The sequence below is a fragment of the Trichogramma pretiosum genome, unplaced genomic scaffold (assembly GCF_000599845.2).
Source record: "Trichogramma pretiosum strain Unisexual culture from Peru unplaced genomic scaffold, Tpre_2.0 scaffold12, whole genome shotgun sequence".
In the NCBI taxonomy this organism is placed as follows: Eukaryota; Metazoa; Arthropoda; class Insecta; order Hymenoptera; family Trichogrammatidae; genus Trichogramma; species Trichogramma pretiosum.
Genome location: NW_019641690.1, coordinates 2,594,635 through 2,613,125, shown reverse-complemented (window position 1 = coordinate 2,613,125; position 18,491 = coordinate 2,594,635). Strand labels below are relative to the sequence as shown.

The 18,491-nt window shown below is 44.1% G+C and overlaps 1 protein-coding gene across 2 annotated transcripts in view; it reads left to right on the top strand.

Annotated features, from left to right (window-relative positions):
• The window catches only part of LOC106655299 (agrin-like), a 169,688-nt gene that overhangs the window by 139,103 nt on the left and 12,094 nt on the right, over positions 1-18,491 (top strand). For both annotated transcript variants that reach the window (XM_023461856.1, XM_023461857.1), the window contains 6 exons: positions 6,845-7,063; positions 7,476-7,717; positions 9,700-9,886; positions 16,025-16,128; positions 18,019-18,154; positions 18,245-18,478. In XM_023461856.1, coding sequence (XP_023317624.1) covers positions 6,845-7,063; positions 7,476-7,717; positions 9,700-9,886; positions 16,025-16,128; positions 18,019-18,154; positions 18,245-18,478 — 1,122 coding nt within the window. The remainder of the gene's footprint in view (positions 1-6,844; positions 7,064-7,475; positions 7,718-9,699; positions 9,887-16,024; positions 16,129-18,018; positions 18,155-18,244; positions 18,479-18,491) is intronic.

Here is an 18,491-nt window from a genome sequence, read left to right as displayed (position 1 = left end):
AACAGCAGCAGCAGTGGTACCCTAACAACGACCGGAACGCTCGCGCGCCTGTTGTTGTATCGAAAGCTATTATTCAAGCGTCGCACAATGAGGAGGAGAGCGAGGCAGAGAGTATGGGTATGGGTTTACATGTCCACCCGCGAAACCAATTTCTCGTATTCTCTATAGCGTACATGCCATCAGTTTCTGCAGCGCGCCGTGTGCTTTCTCCCCCCCTCGGCACGTAATGCACGCAGGTGTATACGAACGAGTCGTGAGAGGACACGGGAAGAGAGAGAAAAAAAGGAAGAATAAAGAATGAAAAATAAGGAGTGTTGAAACTAGAGCGGAAAGTTTTTTTTGCATATTATGCTGCTTTGGTGCGACACATTTAGTCCTGCTCTGAGGTGTGAGCCATTGTTAAATGTGGCGCAACTTCTGGTCCGCTCCAAGTATCGACTTACTCGCCTTTTAAACCAGTAAATTAATTAATTTTTGATGATGTATTGCCATATGTGTGTGTGTCTATTGGTAACGCGAATACGAACACATAAGATACGTATATCGCGTAAAAATATTTGTACTCGAACAAAAGCCTCGCGCGAGCGTGGATCGGATCGTGACAAGCGCGTCAAACTCGCGACGATGTTGATATTGCTACACGCGCGCACACGCACAGCATATATACATCGAACGGCACGTATCCTCGCACGTGTCATTACACCTTGCGTACGCAGGCTCGCGAGCACGCAGGCATGGATGTACACCGCGAACAAAAACGAAAAATAATAGCCCCGTGCGCGCATGGCTCGACGCGCGGCTAAACGAGGAATATACGCGGACACATTGAATTTTCCGAGGGCCTCCGCTGCTGCTGCTGTTGTTAGTGTACACGCGTCATTAATGCGTCGTTTTTCATGGCTCGTTGAATTGGTCAGAAGTGCACAACTGCTGCCGCTGCTGCTGCTGCAGGCTGTGTATAGCATCGAGCTCTGGACCAAACGAGCGACAATGACGAATTAGCTTTAGCTTGCCCCGCATGTATAAGCGCAAGTTTGTGAAATCCCGTGCGTGTATATATATCGACTCACGGCTCGCACACAATGCAGCTTTTTCTCGAACCGAACACGTTTTTCATGCAGGCACGCCCTTGATAAAATAATGCGCGTGTATATCACGGTTATAAAATATATACAACGCAAAACTATTTCGTCTTGAAAAACTATGATAAACGAAAATTCAAAGGGTCTTTGTAAATGTATACATAAAAAATCTCCAGCAGCTCGAGCAAAAACTCAACCACGCGTTGCAACAATGTGTACACTATATATAATGTATATTCTCGAGCTCTTGATTAAAAAATCCCTGCCGCATCGCTGCTATCATAATCCCGCGAGGGCGAGTGAGAGAGTGGCACACACATACACACACACGAGAAAAATTCATTAAAGCCGCCGACGCGTCGCGTCGCGCGCGCGCTCTGAGTAGCGCGTAATTTTTCGCGAAAAAAATGGCGCTCTCACTACTACTATATAGCAGCAGCACATATATATACAGTAGCAGAGAGCTCTAGCTCTCTCTCTCTCTCTCTCTCTCTCTCTCTCTCTCTCAGTCGCTCGCGTCGAGCTTGTAGCTGCTTTATACACTCTTAGGGGCACTGTACTCTGCTGCTGCTGTGTGCTGCAGCTAATCTCTAAGTTGCACACGATATATGTATAGAGCAGTCTCATATATATAAAGCTGAAGAGCAAGAGAGAGAGACAGACACGTAACTGCATTGCTGCTGTCTTTTTTTCTGTCTTTCTCTCTCTCTCTCTCTTCTTTTTCTTCTTGATGAGCCGTCCGAGCCCGTATATAGCCGAAATCCCGTGGGATCCCCCGGCGTCGCGCTCTTGGGCTTGCATAGAGATAAGAGAGAAAACTCTCGAGTTGCTGCTGCTGCTCCGATGCTCGAGCTTGTGTGTACGTATACTGCACACGTACTCGTATACACACACACACACGCACACTTTTATAAACGGAAGCTCGCGCGCGCGCGCGTCGAGCTCAAGGAAGCTGAAAATAACGTGGCACTTGTAACGCGCGCAACACTGCATATTCCCTCCTCTTTTTTCCTGCTTCCTCTCTTCTTCTTCTTCTTTTTTTTTTCATTTTTTACGCTCTTTATGCATACAAGCGATGACATTGAGGTGTGCGCGCGTGGGAGAAAAAAATAGTCAATTTCACGTGAAATTACTCTAAATCATTAAAAAGAAGGAAAAGGGACGACGAAGGGAGAGGGAGTTGAAGAATAAAATAAAAGAGGTAAAATGTTGCGCTCGTAGACATGTCTGAAGAGTCAATATATCTTTATGCTTTCCCTCCCCCATCTCATCGTGTATATAAACTTACCTAATTCTCAGCAAACGTACATTCTGTGTCTGATCAAACATTTATCTTCGACTGTTCGGTTGATTAAACGTTTCTGCAAGTCTGAGGCAGCAGCCACACGACTACGACGACTACGACGTATACATTACTGCTCGACAACTTCCCGTGTAATTAACGTTTAATGTTGACGTCGCGTTGTCGAGCTATATACGTTGCAGTGTAGCTCGGTGTAAGACGATCTTTTCCCGATGCGCCCCGCATATCTATGTATACATCGAGTGCGCACGTCTAGGTATGCTGCTGCTGCTGCTGCTGCTGCGCTCCGCATGGACAAATCGATTTGTTAGACTCTCGGGGAAGCTTTGAAAGCTCGAGCTAGTTGAATTTCGAAAGGTATTAATGTTGGATGCTGCACGCGCGCGAGTTATTAAGCGACTTTCTGACATCCAACGGGCGACGTTATGAACTTCTGACGAGGGTATACGCACACATACTCGCTGCAGCAAGTTCAATTAAAAATAATAAAACTAAATCGCATTCGAATGTGTAGACGTCTCGGCGGAGCGTTGTGTACGTCATTGAAAATTCGTTAAAGTTGCAGAAAGCTCTCGCTTGGGAGCGACATGATTAATCTCATGTATATTTATCAACTAGCGCACGTGCCAAAGCTTTATATACATCGAACTTTGATTTCACAAATCGAAATGTACTAACGAGATCGATGAAAAATATCTCAAAAGTATTTTTCTAATCAACTTTTTTTTTCTTCATTCGTACCAAATTCGTACACTCAAATTTTCTTTTTAACTTTGATATTTCCTTTCTCTCTGTACGCGGTGTCGATCGGGTATAGTTTATATACGTATATCGACGCGATCTCGCGTACATACGAGCGTGCTAACAGGCAAGGAAAGCTGTCTGTGCGCGCGCGTGTATATACATTTATACATGCCCCGTCGATGCACACGGTGCAGTCGATAGTACGTATATACACGCTTGCGTCTTCCTCTTTTTTTCCGCCTCGCGCTCTCGAAACTCGCTCGAGCGCAAAAAATTGCAGCGCATCGGTTTTTTTTTTACTCGCGCGCTCGATTCGCAGCAGTAGATTGCAGCAACGCTACATTTGTATTTTTCTACAATGTAGAAATAATTCAAATTAAAGTCGAGGGGAAATATAGAGAGAAAGTGTATAGAGTCAATATAAATAAAAAGTAATTGAATGCGTATCGTATCTAAATGTGGGGATGCAGCAGCAGCAGCAGCAGCAGGTCGAACTTCAAACGGCATAAAAGACGCACCCAGTATATATACATTCGATAGCATTCTGGAGAACTTTGTGCCAGTCAAAGCTTACAGCTGTGGAGCTGGAGAGATGGAAATAGGTCAAGATGCAGTGGTAGAAACTCTAGGCTTGCGAGAAATAAGAGGAGGGGCTAAGTTGAAGTTCTCTCTCTCTCTCTCTCTCTCTCTTTTGCTCTCTGCGCAAAAGTCGGAGGCCAAGCGCGAAAATTCAACGAGCTAAGCGCCAGAAGAGGGTCCTGATTCGAATACACGCGCTGTGCTGCTAAAAGGTGTTGGGCAGCTTGCCCAGTATATATACGGCCAAGCTCGCTCGCTCGCTCGCTCGCGCAAACACATAAATACACTCGGCGCGCACGAAGCCCCCGACACATAAGTGGCATGAAAAGAAATGTCAGCTGAGAAGGGGGGCAGGAGAAAAAAAAACAGAAAAACATCAACTCGAGGACCCGGGCGCGCGCATATATTTTTCGAGACAAGTGTATTTCCTGAAAAAATAAAATATAAAAAAGATAGCCAGGGTCGCGACGCATTAATCAAAAATGTCTCGATGAATATTTAGCTCCCGGCCGCCACGACCCGAGGAGCGAGAAAAGTTCGTATACAGCTTTGATTTAACGAGATGTTTTGCTTATTTTTTTTCGTATAAATTTATATAACTCGAGGATGAGGAAAAGAGATTGCTTGCAAGTTGCGTGCCGTTTTGTAATGCATATATAGCGCGCGTATAAACAAAATCGAGTTTCACCTCGCAGCTTTTTTTTCGTGGCTTAAAAACTTTTGGGGTAAACCACCGCTACCTCGACGAATGCCATGAATTTTATAGAGATTTGCACTGAGCGCGAAGATTATTAAAAAAAAGACTTTTTTTTAATCGACTCGCCGCCTGACGTAGTAGAAAATTGTTTTCCGATCCACCAAAGTAAAAGCTGGGAGTATGAGCAATAATTTCTAACGTTTCTCGCAAGATAGAGAGGGCAGGGATCGAGCGATGTAACAAAGTTTATTATAATACACGTGCGCACACAACTAGAGAGAGAGAGAGAGAGACAGAGCCCAGGCAGATCGTAGCTGTATATACAGTCTATATACAGCAGAGGCGAGAGCGAGCCTTTCCCAGATTAATCTTCAGCCGCATAAAGCAACGAATATAAGGAAGGAAGTTTGGATTCCGTTTTACGCTCCGAGACTGCTGCCTCTCTCTCTCTCGTATCGTGTATATACTGCGTGGCGCGTATATACGTATATTCACCCAGCGCCGTAGCTTAAGTTACAGCTCGCTGGAGCGACTAAACTCTGCACTGCAGCTTCTTCGTGAGCTCTCTTTTCCTACCATCATCCACCTGCATCGCGATAGGTATACACACACACACACACACACACACACACACACACACACAGCGTATACTATAACGCGTTGCTGCTGCCTGTGTGCGTGTGACTTTAGAGCTAGCTCGGCTAATGGAATTTTGCGCTTGTCCGATGAATTTATATATTTATATGCCAAAGAGCTAGATTATGTATAATAGACACATAAAGCTCGGCGAATTGGCACTTTCGAGCGACTTACGGTACAACCACCGACTTTTTTTTTATTAATTGCCTCGTGTAAATTAACTTTCTTACTTCTTTGAGCGAAGAAAAAATACATGTAAAGTAGGGACGATTGTAGTAAGCTCGCGCTCGTCGCCGGGGCCATGACTTCTCTCTCCGCCCCCCATTTTTTTTTCTTCTTATCTTCTTTCCCTTCTTTGCGTTACGTAAAGAGCCGCGGCGCTGTGACGCGTTACGATACTGTATACTTATAACGTTTTAAAGCTGTAAGCTTGCCCGTGCAGCAGCCCTCGAGGCAGAGAGCAGAGTAGCAGCAGCAGCAGCAGGCGTCGCGCACCGCACGGCATCTTTTAAAACTCGTCCTCACTTTGAAACACACAGCTTTCATAGTGCGCAGCTCGCTCGATATAGACCGCGAAGCTGCACGCGGTGCACACTCTTTACCCTCTGGCATTAATTTTTCCTTTCTACGCCAGGCTGCAGCGAGCTTCGAGCTTCCTTTTTCCAAGAGAGAGAGAGAGAGAGAGAGGAACGTTGCGGTCGCGAGAGAGCTTGCAAGCGTCGATGGGGTTTCGCATTACGACGACGGCGACACTTTTTTTTCTTTTTATTTTCCTTTTTTTTTTATAATCATTACCTTTGATATACGATGAATTTTAATTATTCCGCCAAAGTTGTGGAGCGCGCGACTTTTTCCAGCTTCAAAGAAAACCAAGAGAGAGAGAGAGAGCTTCGAAGCGCTCTTGCAAAAGTAATACTCGCGCGCGAGGCTCTTATACTTATGAAATACTCTCGCTCCTAGCTCTCTCTTAGTTAAACTCATTTTTCAATTAAAAGCTCGTCCACGTGCAAAATATTTTATATACATTCACATCGTTGACACGTATTCTAATATATCGCGTCGCGCAACATCGATGACTTCTATGAATGCAGGAAATCAGTCGTTATATCATCGCCGCTGATGCTTTATTGCTAAGTCGAGCAGGCAGGCAGGCAAGCAGGCAGCATCATTTCAGAGCATGGAGTACGAGTAGCGCCTAGCTCTGACACGACGCGTTATTAATCACTGTCGTCGCAAGCGTGGCGGCGTCGGCGGCGTCACGACTTCGCATGATAATTTCTCCAACCCCCCCGGCCATGCTCGGTGGCGCAATAATCTCGACGTATACCCCCGGAGAAAGTAATTGCAAGACTCGAGAAAGACACGGAAAACGTCGTTGTCGTCGTCGTCGCACGTTGTCCTCTCGACGAGCCCTTGCGACGATCATGATCGTCGTTGCAATTCGCAAATTTAATCAAATATAAATTTTCTCAGAGCAGCAGCTGCTGCAGTTGGCTGGCCCCTGCCTCCGGCAGCTTGTATACATTATTATATGAAGCGATATTCGTTCTTTCTACATAAAATGCTGCAAGCTTGCTGGTACGTACGCGCGACCCAAATTTAGCCTGAAAATACCCACACAAACACAGGCCAAAAAAAAGCACGTGTTCGAGCACGCGCTCGAGCGAGCTGCAGCAGCGTAACAGCAGCAGCAGTTGCAGCAGCAGTGCACTGCCCTACTTAAAATTTTGTCCTTTTTCCTCGCTCGCACGATCTCGCTCACCACCCTCCTCTCTCTTTTTCGTTTACATGTACACACAGATCCGTGCGCGGGAGTGGAGTGCACCGAGCCCGAGATCTGCCAGCTCGACGCTCAGCGCCAGCCGGCCTGCCGCTGCAACGAGCAGTGCGGACCCGAGCACGAGCCCGTCTGCGGCAGCGACGGCAAGACATACGCCAACGAGTGTAATTTGCGCCTCGAGGCCTGCAGAACCAGACAGCGGGACCTCAGGAAGATCTACGCTGGTGCTTGCAATTCCGGTGAGTTCATGTTATTTCCTGTTCATTTTTCACTTTTTTTTTATTTTTCAACTCACATCTTTGGAATTATATTTATATAATAGTATAAACTGTAGCTCGTATGTGTGCATAACAATTATATTATGACGTACGTTTCACAATGGTGATGGTATATAATTAAAAACAAATTTGCTTACCATATACGATATTTTAGTGTGTTTACTAACATAAATATAACACGCTGATGCAGAACTTAATCATCCCTCATTGTAACGAAATTCAAACCATATTCACACAAACACGAATACAACCACACGCCCACACGAATATGATTACCCTCTTAATTCCAAATCAAAACAAAAAAACTTAACGAGGCACGAGTTGCTTCTTCTTCTCTATTCCTGCGGCTGGTCACCCACATGCAAACACGCAGGCGTGAATCCCTGCGACGGCGCCAAGTGCGGCCCGCAGGAGCAGTGCGCGATCGATCGCTACGGCATCGCCAAGTGCGAGTGCGGCCCCGAGTGCGAGGCCGTGATGCGGCCCGTGTGCGCCCGCGGCGGCACCACCTACGCCTCGCACTGCGAGCTCAAGCGGCAGGCCTGCATAACGCGCACCAGCATCGAGCTCGCCTACAGCGGCGTCTGCGGCTCCAGAGGACCCTGCTCGGACAAGGTTTGACATAGACAATTATCTTGTACCGAAGTGGATTGCATTCTTATAGAGAAGCGGGGGGCATTGTGGAGAAAACCAGGTATCCCAGCGCGGATGCGAAGTAAAAATACATACGCGATGCATAAATTGGACCGGCGGAAAAAGAATAAGCGATGAACTCTCGCGAATGTAAAGTATAATTATTCGAAAAATTATACTACATGCATACCAGCAAAACGTATACGGATGGAGAGCAAAAAAGAAAAGAAAGAAGCTCTATCATATTCAGTGAAATTTTTTCATTCCCCACCTGTCAAGTCTCTCTTAATCCATCTTAAAATCTCCTTGAGACAATCTATCTCTCGCTCGCTCTTTCGTCCGTCCGTCTGTCTGTCTCTCGGCTAACCGCGTATATATACACGCACACAGACCATTACACGGCAACGATTTTACAAACCTTCCCTCTCCAACCCCCTTTCCCGTCGCTTACCCTCTTTTTCGTTCTCGTTTCTTTCTTTCGTTTCGTTCCTCCTTCTTTTTTTTATACTGCCCTAACTACACCATATAATACCAATTCCAGATCTTCTTTCTTCGCGTTAATTGGACGACGGACACGTGAAACCGCGACCGCCGGCCAAAGAAAGAAAAATCCATTCGTGCTACGATAGTAGTGCGCGCACGCGCGCGCGTAGTAACAGATGGCAAAAAATTTTCTATCTCCTTGTTCGCTCTTCCTTCCTTCGGTATTTCTATCTCTCTTTTTTTCTCCCCCGCCCTCCATCCCTTTCCATCTTTCTTTCTTTCTTTCGTTCTTTCTTTTTTACCAACGTCAACTCACACACGCTCTAATGATAATTCAACAGCGTCATTATCCCCTCGGTTCCCAGAAACTTAGCGCACTGCGAGCGCTACTAGATATATATATGGCCTCACGACGTACAGGTATAGGACACAAACTTAGAAGATAATGAGGTCACGCGCCCGAGCACGTGAGTGTGTCTTTCTTTCCCCACCCTTTCTTCGTCTTTTACCCATTTCTGCTTTTTTTCTCCATTTCATACGTGTCGATGTGTGCGCGCCCGAGCGTATGTCTGTATGTATAAACGACGAGGATGAATAGGTAAAAAAAAAGAAACGCAAGGCGGAGAAGAAGAGAAGTCAACCTCAATTATAAGCGACTTCCTGTTTTTCTCTTTAATAATAACAGCTCTGAATCGACTCGTTCGATATATATATCTACTACAGCCGTGTATAAATAGTGCATACTTTCTGTATACAGAAAGTCGAGTCTCTCCTTTTTTTACACCCTTCACTACTCTTTTCCTGCTCCGTTATACGGCGTGAAAAGCCGAGCTGTCATCTTGACCTGTCCTGGTTTGGGATATTTGGTTTTCTCATTGCGCGCGCGCGCGAAAATTCAAATGGCATCGCGAGCACGCACGCACACCACTACTGCTGTTGCTATATACTCGGCCCCAAAAGAAAGAGAGCATCGTGTAGCGCACCGTAGTAATTTTTTAATGGAATTGTAAGCGCGCCGCGTCGCGTACGTGTGTCTCTCTTGCGCAAATATAAACGTGAAATAAAAACTAACGATGTTTATACACGGAACTCGTCGATTAAAAAGAGGACAAAAAAAAACATAAAGGAAAAGAAACGGAAGGGGGTTGAAGTGTACGCGTTGGAAAGCTCATTTTTAACTCCATGATGAAATGTAAACATCGTGCACGCGTGCGTGCTATACGCGATGCTCTGAAAAACTGCGGAGAAAATAATAAGTTTACAACGTTCGCGCGATTGTTTGCGCGTTATACGCATATTTTTGCGAGTGTGTGCGCGTGAGCTCATATTGCCAAAAGCCGACGCGCGCCGCGAATGCGCGTTACGCGCTTCGTGTATCATAAGCGACGCGCGCGTACATTGCACTCCACTGCTGCCGCGACCTGCAGCAAAGCGCCATAGTACAGTATACCTACACGTATGCGGGGGTCGAGCAATTACAGATATGTCAATGGGGCGCCGAGTGCGTGGAAATCAACGGCATCGCCAACTGCGAATGCCCGAGCTGCTCGGCCGAATTCCAGCCCGTTTGCGGCGACGACGGAATTAGCTACGGCAACGAATGCAAACTTAGGCACGAGGCATGTCAGCACCGACGCGAAATTCGCGTGCTCTACCACGAGCAGTGCAGTAAGTCATACATACTACTACTACTACGTATTACGTGTACGATATATATTTGTGTGTATTTGTATTATTATGTGTGGGCGCGCGCGTATATGTGTACATGACATGTACGCGTGCGTGCTGTATACAGTAGACCAGAAATTCTCTGATGTATGTAAATGTTGCACGTGTACGACTGTTTGATTGTTATACATATAACCGGTAGATGCTGTTGTAGCTTGAGTGTTTTTTTCCTTTTCTTGTCTATAATTTTTAATTCCATCACGCATATCTGGTGGAAACGAAAAAAATTGTATGGATAATTTTTAATATGACAACCGAATACGGGCACCAAGATATAATGAAAAACCAGGTTTGACTTATACAATTATTTTGACTTTGCCACTTTGCAGAATTACATATAAAGGCACTCGCCATCTAGTGGTGGAGGCCTAAACTAGTATTATAGTATTTAAAATATACCAATTAATGGTAATGTCTTTAAACATTTCCAATGTATAGTTTTGGTTCATCAGTCCATTATTATTTTGAAGATTTCTACCAAGGATACGTATCCTTTCGTTTCAGCACGTATATAGTTTTTGTATTGCTACCGACGAAAGGAAAAATGTGTGCATAGTAGTTCTAACGAAGCGCACGGCGGCACACGTATCTCTCGCAAAAAGTAATACAGATAACGATATTTTAACCTAAGCATTTTATAATCAAGCGATCGCGCCCGCCCGTCGAAGCTTTATTGCATTTGCATTCTCGCTCGCTCTCGCTCTCTTCAAAAAGCTCGCGAGCGGTTCCTATAACCGGATTATTTCCGTGTTCTTCCGCGTCGCACGCGTGCGGAAGAATCTCGAGAGTCGTCGTTATATATATACGAGTAGCTCACGCGCGCGAGTATTATTGCATGACGACGGATAATTGTCCGTGACACGAGCGGGCATAATAAAATTTTGCGCTCGCGCGTTATTATACGAGCACGCACGCAGGAACGAGATTGCGCGTAATCTAATTGTACATTATACACGGTTCGAGTTGATTGTGAAAAATCGGGGCATTTTGTACTCGTTGGATTTTCGATATTATTAGCTCGGCGCTCTTTAACGAGGATTTCTTCGAGTTCGTATCGCTCCATCATTGAATACTTTCACGTATAGCAATAAGTTGGTAAAAATTGAGCTCGATTGTGCGATTGCTCGATAGCTCGTGGAATACATGTATCTGAATTTTCGCAAATATACACACACACAAAACACGTGATTGAGTATAATGTGCTAACGAAATACAAAGTTTTCCGAGCAAACTTGTTCGTGTGCTTTGCCAGCGCGGCGGGCACATGGCTACGCAATCCTGTGCTCCTTTTTCTCTTTACTGCCACGTGTACACACACATCTCGCGAATATAGGCTGTGCGCAGCAGCAGCAGCCGCCGTTGTCCCATGCAAATGGCAATAAGTTGCGTCGTGCAGGTATATGAGCAATTCTCTAAATGAAACGCATTTTTGGAGGTAGAATCGCGGCAAATTTTTTTTTCAACCTAAGCGGATACGGACCCCTGGGAAATGTTTTTGGGGGTCCTAGGAATATGTAACCACGTAGGAACCATTGAAATTTCAATAGTGCTTACTTTTATAGCTACTTTTGTGATTTAGAGGACGAAAAATCATGTTTTCTAGTAAGTACGGCTAATTACTCAATTTCTAAGTCGCTGAAAAAGTATCAAAACTCATCTAAAAAAAATAACTGACTGCTGTGTTCAATAGGAAATTTCCTCAGCTTTCCAATGGTGGTGTCAGATTTTCCGATAAGTCGCACATTCACCGAGAAAATCGCCATCAAACATGCCAAGCTAAATATCTCGAAAAACTCGGTACGGAAAAAGTGATCTTTGAGGTTTATTTTCGATTTTTTCTCGTGAAAATGAAATATATCGAAAAATCTAACTACACCATAAGAAAGCGGAGGAAATTTTCTATCGAAATCATATCTTCATTTATTTTTTCAGTGGAATTACGAGCTAGTTTTGATTGTAGTGAGCCGAAAACCTCGCGACCGCGCTGTATCAGCTCGGAAACAGAAAACAGCGAACAACGTAAAAGAAATTCCGATGTATAACATTGTAATTCCACTGAATAAATAAATGAAGATATGATTTCGATAGAAAATTTCCTCCGCTTTCTCATGGTGTAGTCAGATTTTTCGATAAATTTCATTTTCACGAGGAAAAATCGAAAATAAACCTCAAAGATCACTTTTTCCGTACCGAGTTTTTCGAGATATTTAGCTTGGCATGTTTGATGGCGATTTTCTCGGTGAATGTGCAACTTATCGGAAAATCTGACACCACCATTGGAAAGCTGAGAACATTTCCTATCGAACACAGTAGCCAGTTATTTTTTTAAGATCAGTTTTGATACTTTTTCAACGACTTAGAAATTGAGTAATTAGCCGTACTAACGAGAAAACATGATTTTTCGTCCTCTAAATCACAAAAGTAGCTATAAAAGTAAGCACTATTGAAATTTCAATGGTTCCTACGTGGGTTCATGTTCCTAGGACCCCCAAAAACATTTCCCAGGGGTCCGTATCCGCTTAGGTTGAAAAAAAAATTTGCCGCGATTCTACCTCCAAAAATGCGTTTCATTTAGAGAATTGCTCATATATGCACTGCACATAACATATACAGACATACACTCACACGAACGGTCGGTAAGCCACAATTGTTTCGAAGCTCGTTGCCGCTGCGCTCGAGTCTGGCCCGAGCAAGATCGAGCTAGTGCATACGTACGGCGTGTGTACATGTGTGTGCCACGTGCAACATTTGCATTCTTGTAAATACGCTGATTTGCTTCGGCCCCTGGAATTAGGTGTGTCTCTATGTGTGTGTGCGCGACCCGTGGTCGGGTTGTAACTATACAATCGTATATATAGAAAAGCAACTGAACACATATCCGCGTACGTACGCACGAACTCGAGCGACTTTTGCAAAGTAGACCAGCAAACAAACCTTCGCGTACTAATGACGCGTTACATGAACAAGAAAATTTAGCACGTTAACTTGTTTTGGCCCAAACTGTCATAAAACCACTGTATTTTTTAAGTAGAGACTACGAAGAGTGTGATTTATGAATATTCATTAACATAAAAAATTTATTTATATAATTATTTTTACTTTGCCACTTGCAGATTTACCTTTCAAGGTACTCGCCATCTAGCGGCGAAGGTTTCAAGTAGCATTAACGTAATTAAAGTAGTTGAAAACAATTTTTCAAAACTTGAAATGTGTTTAATATTTGTAACATAACAGATCAATCGCTAAAAACAAGCCAATCAATAATCAGTACGTTAACAAATTTTAAATGGTCATTTTTTGGTCAATATTAATGTGGAGCATTTCTAGCTGGGGAGTAAAAATTTACTAGAACAAAAAGAATTGATCCAAAAACTCGTGTGAATTTTTTCAGAATTTTTCGATCGAATTTCGGATTTTTGAATATTACCTTTTTTTTTTAAATTCAAAAATTGTGGGAAAATTCTGAACAAATTTTAATGACAATTCAGTTGATTCAAAAAATTTAAATCAGTTTACAACCGCTCAAAATTCGATAATATCACTTCAGGTCTCTACCACTAGATGACAAGTACCTTAATCTGTAAATCTGAAAGAAACAAAGTAAAAAAAGTATATATTAATCAATCATCAGTCAATGTAGTAGTATTACTGACTCCTGTATATGCTTTCTATAATATAAGTAGATGTCTAGATTATATTTAGCTCCATCTCGAGTCTTGAGAGTAAAATTTGGGTGATTCGATCGAGCGCGTGTGCATGTTTATTCAAATATGCGGAAGGAATTAGCAAATCTCGCGCATCGTTGCAAGCGGCAAAATCTCTCAATGCTCGCAAAATCCCGTCAGGTTGACGAGTCACATGCAGAAAGGCCAAATTCGCTGTATACATTTCTACATCTCGTTTCTTCCTCACTTCCAAGCTCCACGTGTGCATGTGGCTATAAGTAACCCCCTATCTAAGCTCGTAAACTCGTGTTATTTCACGCGCGCGACGCAAAACGCAGAAAGCTCGAGAGAGAGAGAGATATATATAATACGATTAGTGTTTAAAAGAGGAATCGTGGGTGCGCGCGCGATTAGACGCGTCAGTTATACAACAAAAAATGAAAAGAAAAGCAACGGAGAACATCCTGAGCTTTTTGTAGTCGAAACTAGCTAGCTCGCTCACACACGGAGCCAGGATAGAAATTCAGTTTGCCGGGCTTGCAAAACAGGCTCCCGCGCGCCGCGTCTCCCGCAAACTAACTCCTCGAGTCCACTTGGATTAAAATGCAGCAGCAGCGGGGTGGCGGTGGCAGCCGCAGCTTTCTGTACCTACCTACACATACGCGGGCGGTGCTGCTGATCTCGCTCTCGACTGTGTCCTCATGTCGTTGCCGCGCGCGAGACTCGAGCGAGAGACTTGCATATGCATGTGCACAGGGGAGGCCCCCGCCACCGTCGCCGCCGCTGCTGCTGCTGCTTCTACGTGTGGCGTGTGTGTTTTACCTCGTGCCTCAACAACGATGAATTCGAGAACGCGCGCGGCTGCCTGGGATTAAGGAAGAGATTATACGTCTAAGCCACGCTTCATCGTGCAGCACAGCCGCAACCGCACGTACACACACACATATATACGCACGCTTACGTACACACAGCACAGACATACGTGTGTATAAAACACGCAGTGAGGAGGAGGCTCGACGTCGGAGATTAATAATGCACTGAGCTTGCGCTTCTCCTTCTCGTTTGCCTTTGTCTTTATAAGCGCACACGTGTGTGTATGTGTGCGTATCGAGAGAGATTTTTTCAGCTGCTGCTTTTTTACTTCTATCTATCTTTTTTTAACAAGCTTCCGAGCATGCTCTATATTTCATGCGTACGTCTTACGCGTATATTGTGTATGGACACTGAGCTTTATTTTTCCTTTTTAGCTTATTGCTTCCCGGCTTTCATGTACGGTGGAAATGACGTAATTTGAACTCGTGCAATTAGAAATATCGTATAATTCGAAATGATCAATTAGTCCCATTCGAGCCCTATTTAAAACTACTTGGCAAAACTCAAAGACAAAAATTCGATGGAAATGTTCCATATAAATTGAATGTTTTCATTACATTTTTCTAATTATATTTCTCTTCAAACTTAAGGTTGTTGACGAATTGTGGTAATAAAAATACTTCAAAATTGTGGATATATAAATTAGAGCCCTAAAAGTGTGTTTCATACATATTGTTATAAGTATTCAATGAAACGTTGATATGTCTTATCCTTAAGAGTCAAACATTAAATAGTACCTAAGTTACCGCTAGATGTCTCGAGTCCGAATTATCAAAACTCACAAAAAAGTAAAAGTTGTAGGAATAAGTAAAATTCTATTATTCTGGTATATGTTTTTTCAATAAACTATTTGACATGATCGATAAACTTTGTATTTTTGCGTGTCGAGATCTTGCTAAATTTTGATGAAACTGAAAAAGTTCGAAAATAATATATTTCAACGTAGAATCAAAGAAACTTCAATTAGCTGGATAGCTTCGTATTCGCGAAAAGTAATCAAAAACAAAGAAATTCCGCACGCAGACTCGTTTAAAAGATAAAAGTGAAATGAAAGAATTCATTTCTACAAAGCTCTTTTTATGTGATTATAGGAAGCATAAAATACATTAATGCCACATAATTCGAAAAAATTTACATTAAATAGCTGCTAAATAATTTCTATGTATCATATTAAATTCTAAGTCGAATAACGAACTCGAGAACTTTGATTTATGTGATTTCCACTGTACATCGATATGATGCGGCAAATGCACCGATTAAAGCGTCATAACCGTGAAAATTATTGATGGCGCGCAAATTTACGACGGCGAGCCACGATGCATGCATTATTTATAACGAAGAGGTTAATTAAAACTAATGCGTCTATAGCTTGCATGAATTAACCACGCGTATTATAAATACGCTTCTAAAAAATGTAACATTGCACGTGGTGTGCACCTATACAATTTTTAGTGTCCGTGTTCAGTGTTACACGGTAGAACTGCAAAAAAAATCGAAAAAAGGAGAAAAAATTACACGCGTGGCATATATTTAATTGCAGATGTCTGCGAGAGCAAAAAGTGCGAGCACTACGGCGTGTGCGAGACCGACACTAACGGCGAGGCCAAGTGCGTCTGTCCCAGCGAGTGCAGCAACAACAGCAGCGTGAGTATATCCACAATATTTTTTATATTATGCTCCATGTACGATGCGCATTATACGTAACTCGCGACGGTGCGGATTAATTCAAGATTCGCAACGTATTTTCCTTTTCACGCCTTGATCTTCTGCTTCGCGCGCTAGCGATATAACGCTCGCTAGCGTGTCTAATTGTATATAGCGCGTGTATACCCCGTTTGTATTCGGATTAAATTGAATCTCCGCGCCTAGCGAACGCGTACTGCGCGCGCGCCCGCCACGGCGTATTCGTTACGATAATCTCATAATGGAACGTGCTGTATCAATCACCGCAAGATATCGTAACGGCGCGCACGATGGCAAAGATATTTTGCCGATTTTACGATTCTAAGCTGTGCGAAAGCGATCCATTAATTAGAGATCCCGCACACAGCCATAGATATAGTATATATATGATGCTGCGAGTCGGTGCTCTCGACAAGTGGATTATATCGCTGATTAGATGATGGAGATGTATTGCGTTGCATTATGTGTCTCCCATAATGTGTACGCATCGTTGTATATGCGCTGCAGCACTCCTATGTAGAGAGAGAGAGAGAGAGAGAGAGAGAGAGAGACGAAGACAAAAAGTTGACTAATCTGATTTTGATCGAGGGCATTATCGGGTACACAGCGTCGACTCGTCAGATCCGCAACGTTGGTATCGATTCGAGCAAAGAAAATAATTAAAAGCACCAGAAAGGGGAATGAATGCACGAATTGGTATGCAACGCACAGTTTCGTGCGCGGCAGGCATTTAGTGGTTGCGGCCAATAACACACATACACAGATATACATCTCGAAATTGCCTCTTTCGTGATTCGCAATATGCTCTCGGAAATATAACTCCGAGCCAAAAAGCAAGAGCAGTCCATTATGTTACGACTTTCTCTCTCTCTTGCTCTCCAGCTCGGAGTCCTTAAAATTCTAGCACCGCCACGCGCGCTCTCGCTCGGCTTCTCCAAAGATTCCTTGGACTCCATTCAAATCTCACGGTCCTTTGAACATTGCCTTTTAACGCGACCATTAACATCGGAGCTTTTATACACACACGTACTCATACTCACACGCGCGCGCGCGCCGACACACAATCTCGCCAATCTCTATTCCCCTGTATACATACTGAAAACGCTCCGACTCCGAGTACAAATATACGCACTGTAATGGACTTTTCTCTCGCTCTTTCACTCACTTTATCGCATCCAACTACACTAGCTGCTACTACTACTCCTTTTTTTTCGTCCATTTACTCGATCGAATCTATTTACGCGTTAGCGCAGAACACCGAGAGCACCGCGCAAAAAAGAAGACGGAGATAGAGAGAGAGTAGAGCAACAAGTTGGTATCCGTATAGAAAGAGCAAAGGCATCCGCTTGTAGCTGCAGCAGCAGCGATTAGCGCGATTGCCTCGAGGCGAGGCATCTTATTCCTTCTTCTTCTTCGGCTGTGTGCCGGGCGCGGAATTCTTCGGCGCAAACTGCGCGCGTTCATTCGCTATTACGCTGTTTTTTCATGCGTACGCGTGTTTGTAATGATAAAAGCACTCGTTTCGAACCTCGATCATGTGCTCGATGTAACGAAATTAATTAGTTCTATCCATCTCGTTGCGATTCTTTCGCGTTAAGTTGTGTACGTACAGTGTTATGTGTTCGTACTTATTCGAGATCAGAACATCAGGCTGATAAGCCACTCTGATGGGATTATAAACTTTGAGGAGAAGTACAAGAAGTACTTGCCGGTCGCGTACGTTATATATCGCGCTCGTCTGGGTGTACGTGTGTGTGTGTGTGTGTGTGTGTATGCTGAGTGAATAATAAATTCATTTGGTAAATGGCTTGCTACATACGTTGTATAATGCATATTAAATAAACGCTGCAGGAGTCGTCGGGAAGTTCGTCGAGCTCGGCGGTAGTTTGCGGATCCGACGGAGTGACCTACGACAGCGAGTGCGAGCTCAAGAAAGTCTCCTGCAAGACCCAGAGCCTCATAGTGGTCAGCTACAAGGGTGACTGCGGTGAGTACACACCAAGAAGAAAAACAAAAATCAGTAGTAAAGCCACATGTACGGTCAGACACGTTACGTATCGTTATTATTACCATTCAGAACAATGCGCCAACGTGGCCTGCGAGAACGGAGCCCGCTGCGAGGCCGGCCAGTGCATCTGTCCGCTGCAGTGCCCCGAGCCCACGGGCGACTCGGTCTGCGGCAGCAACAGCAAGACGTACCCGAGCGAGTGCGAGCTGCAGAAGGCCGCCTGCCAGCGCGAGCCCCACCTGCCGCCGCTGCACGTCACCTTCTACGGCGAGTGCGGCGAAGGATTCCCCGTGGCCGCTCTCAGTGAGTATTCGTA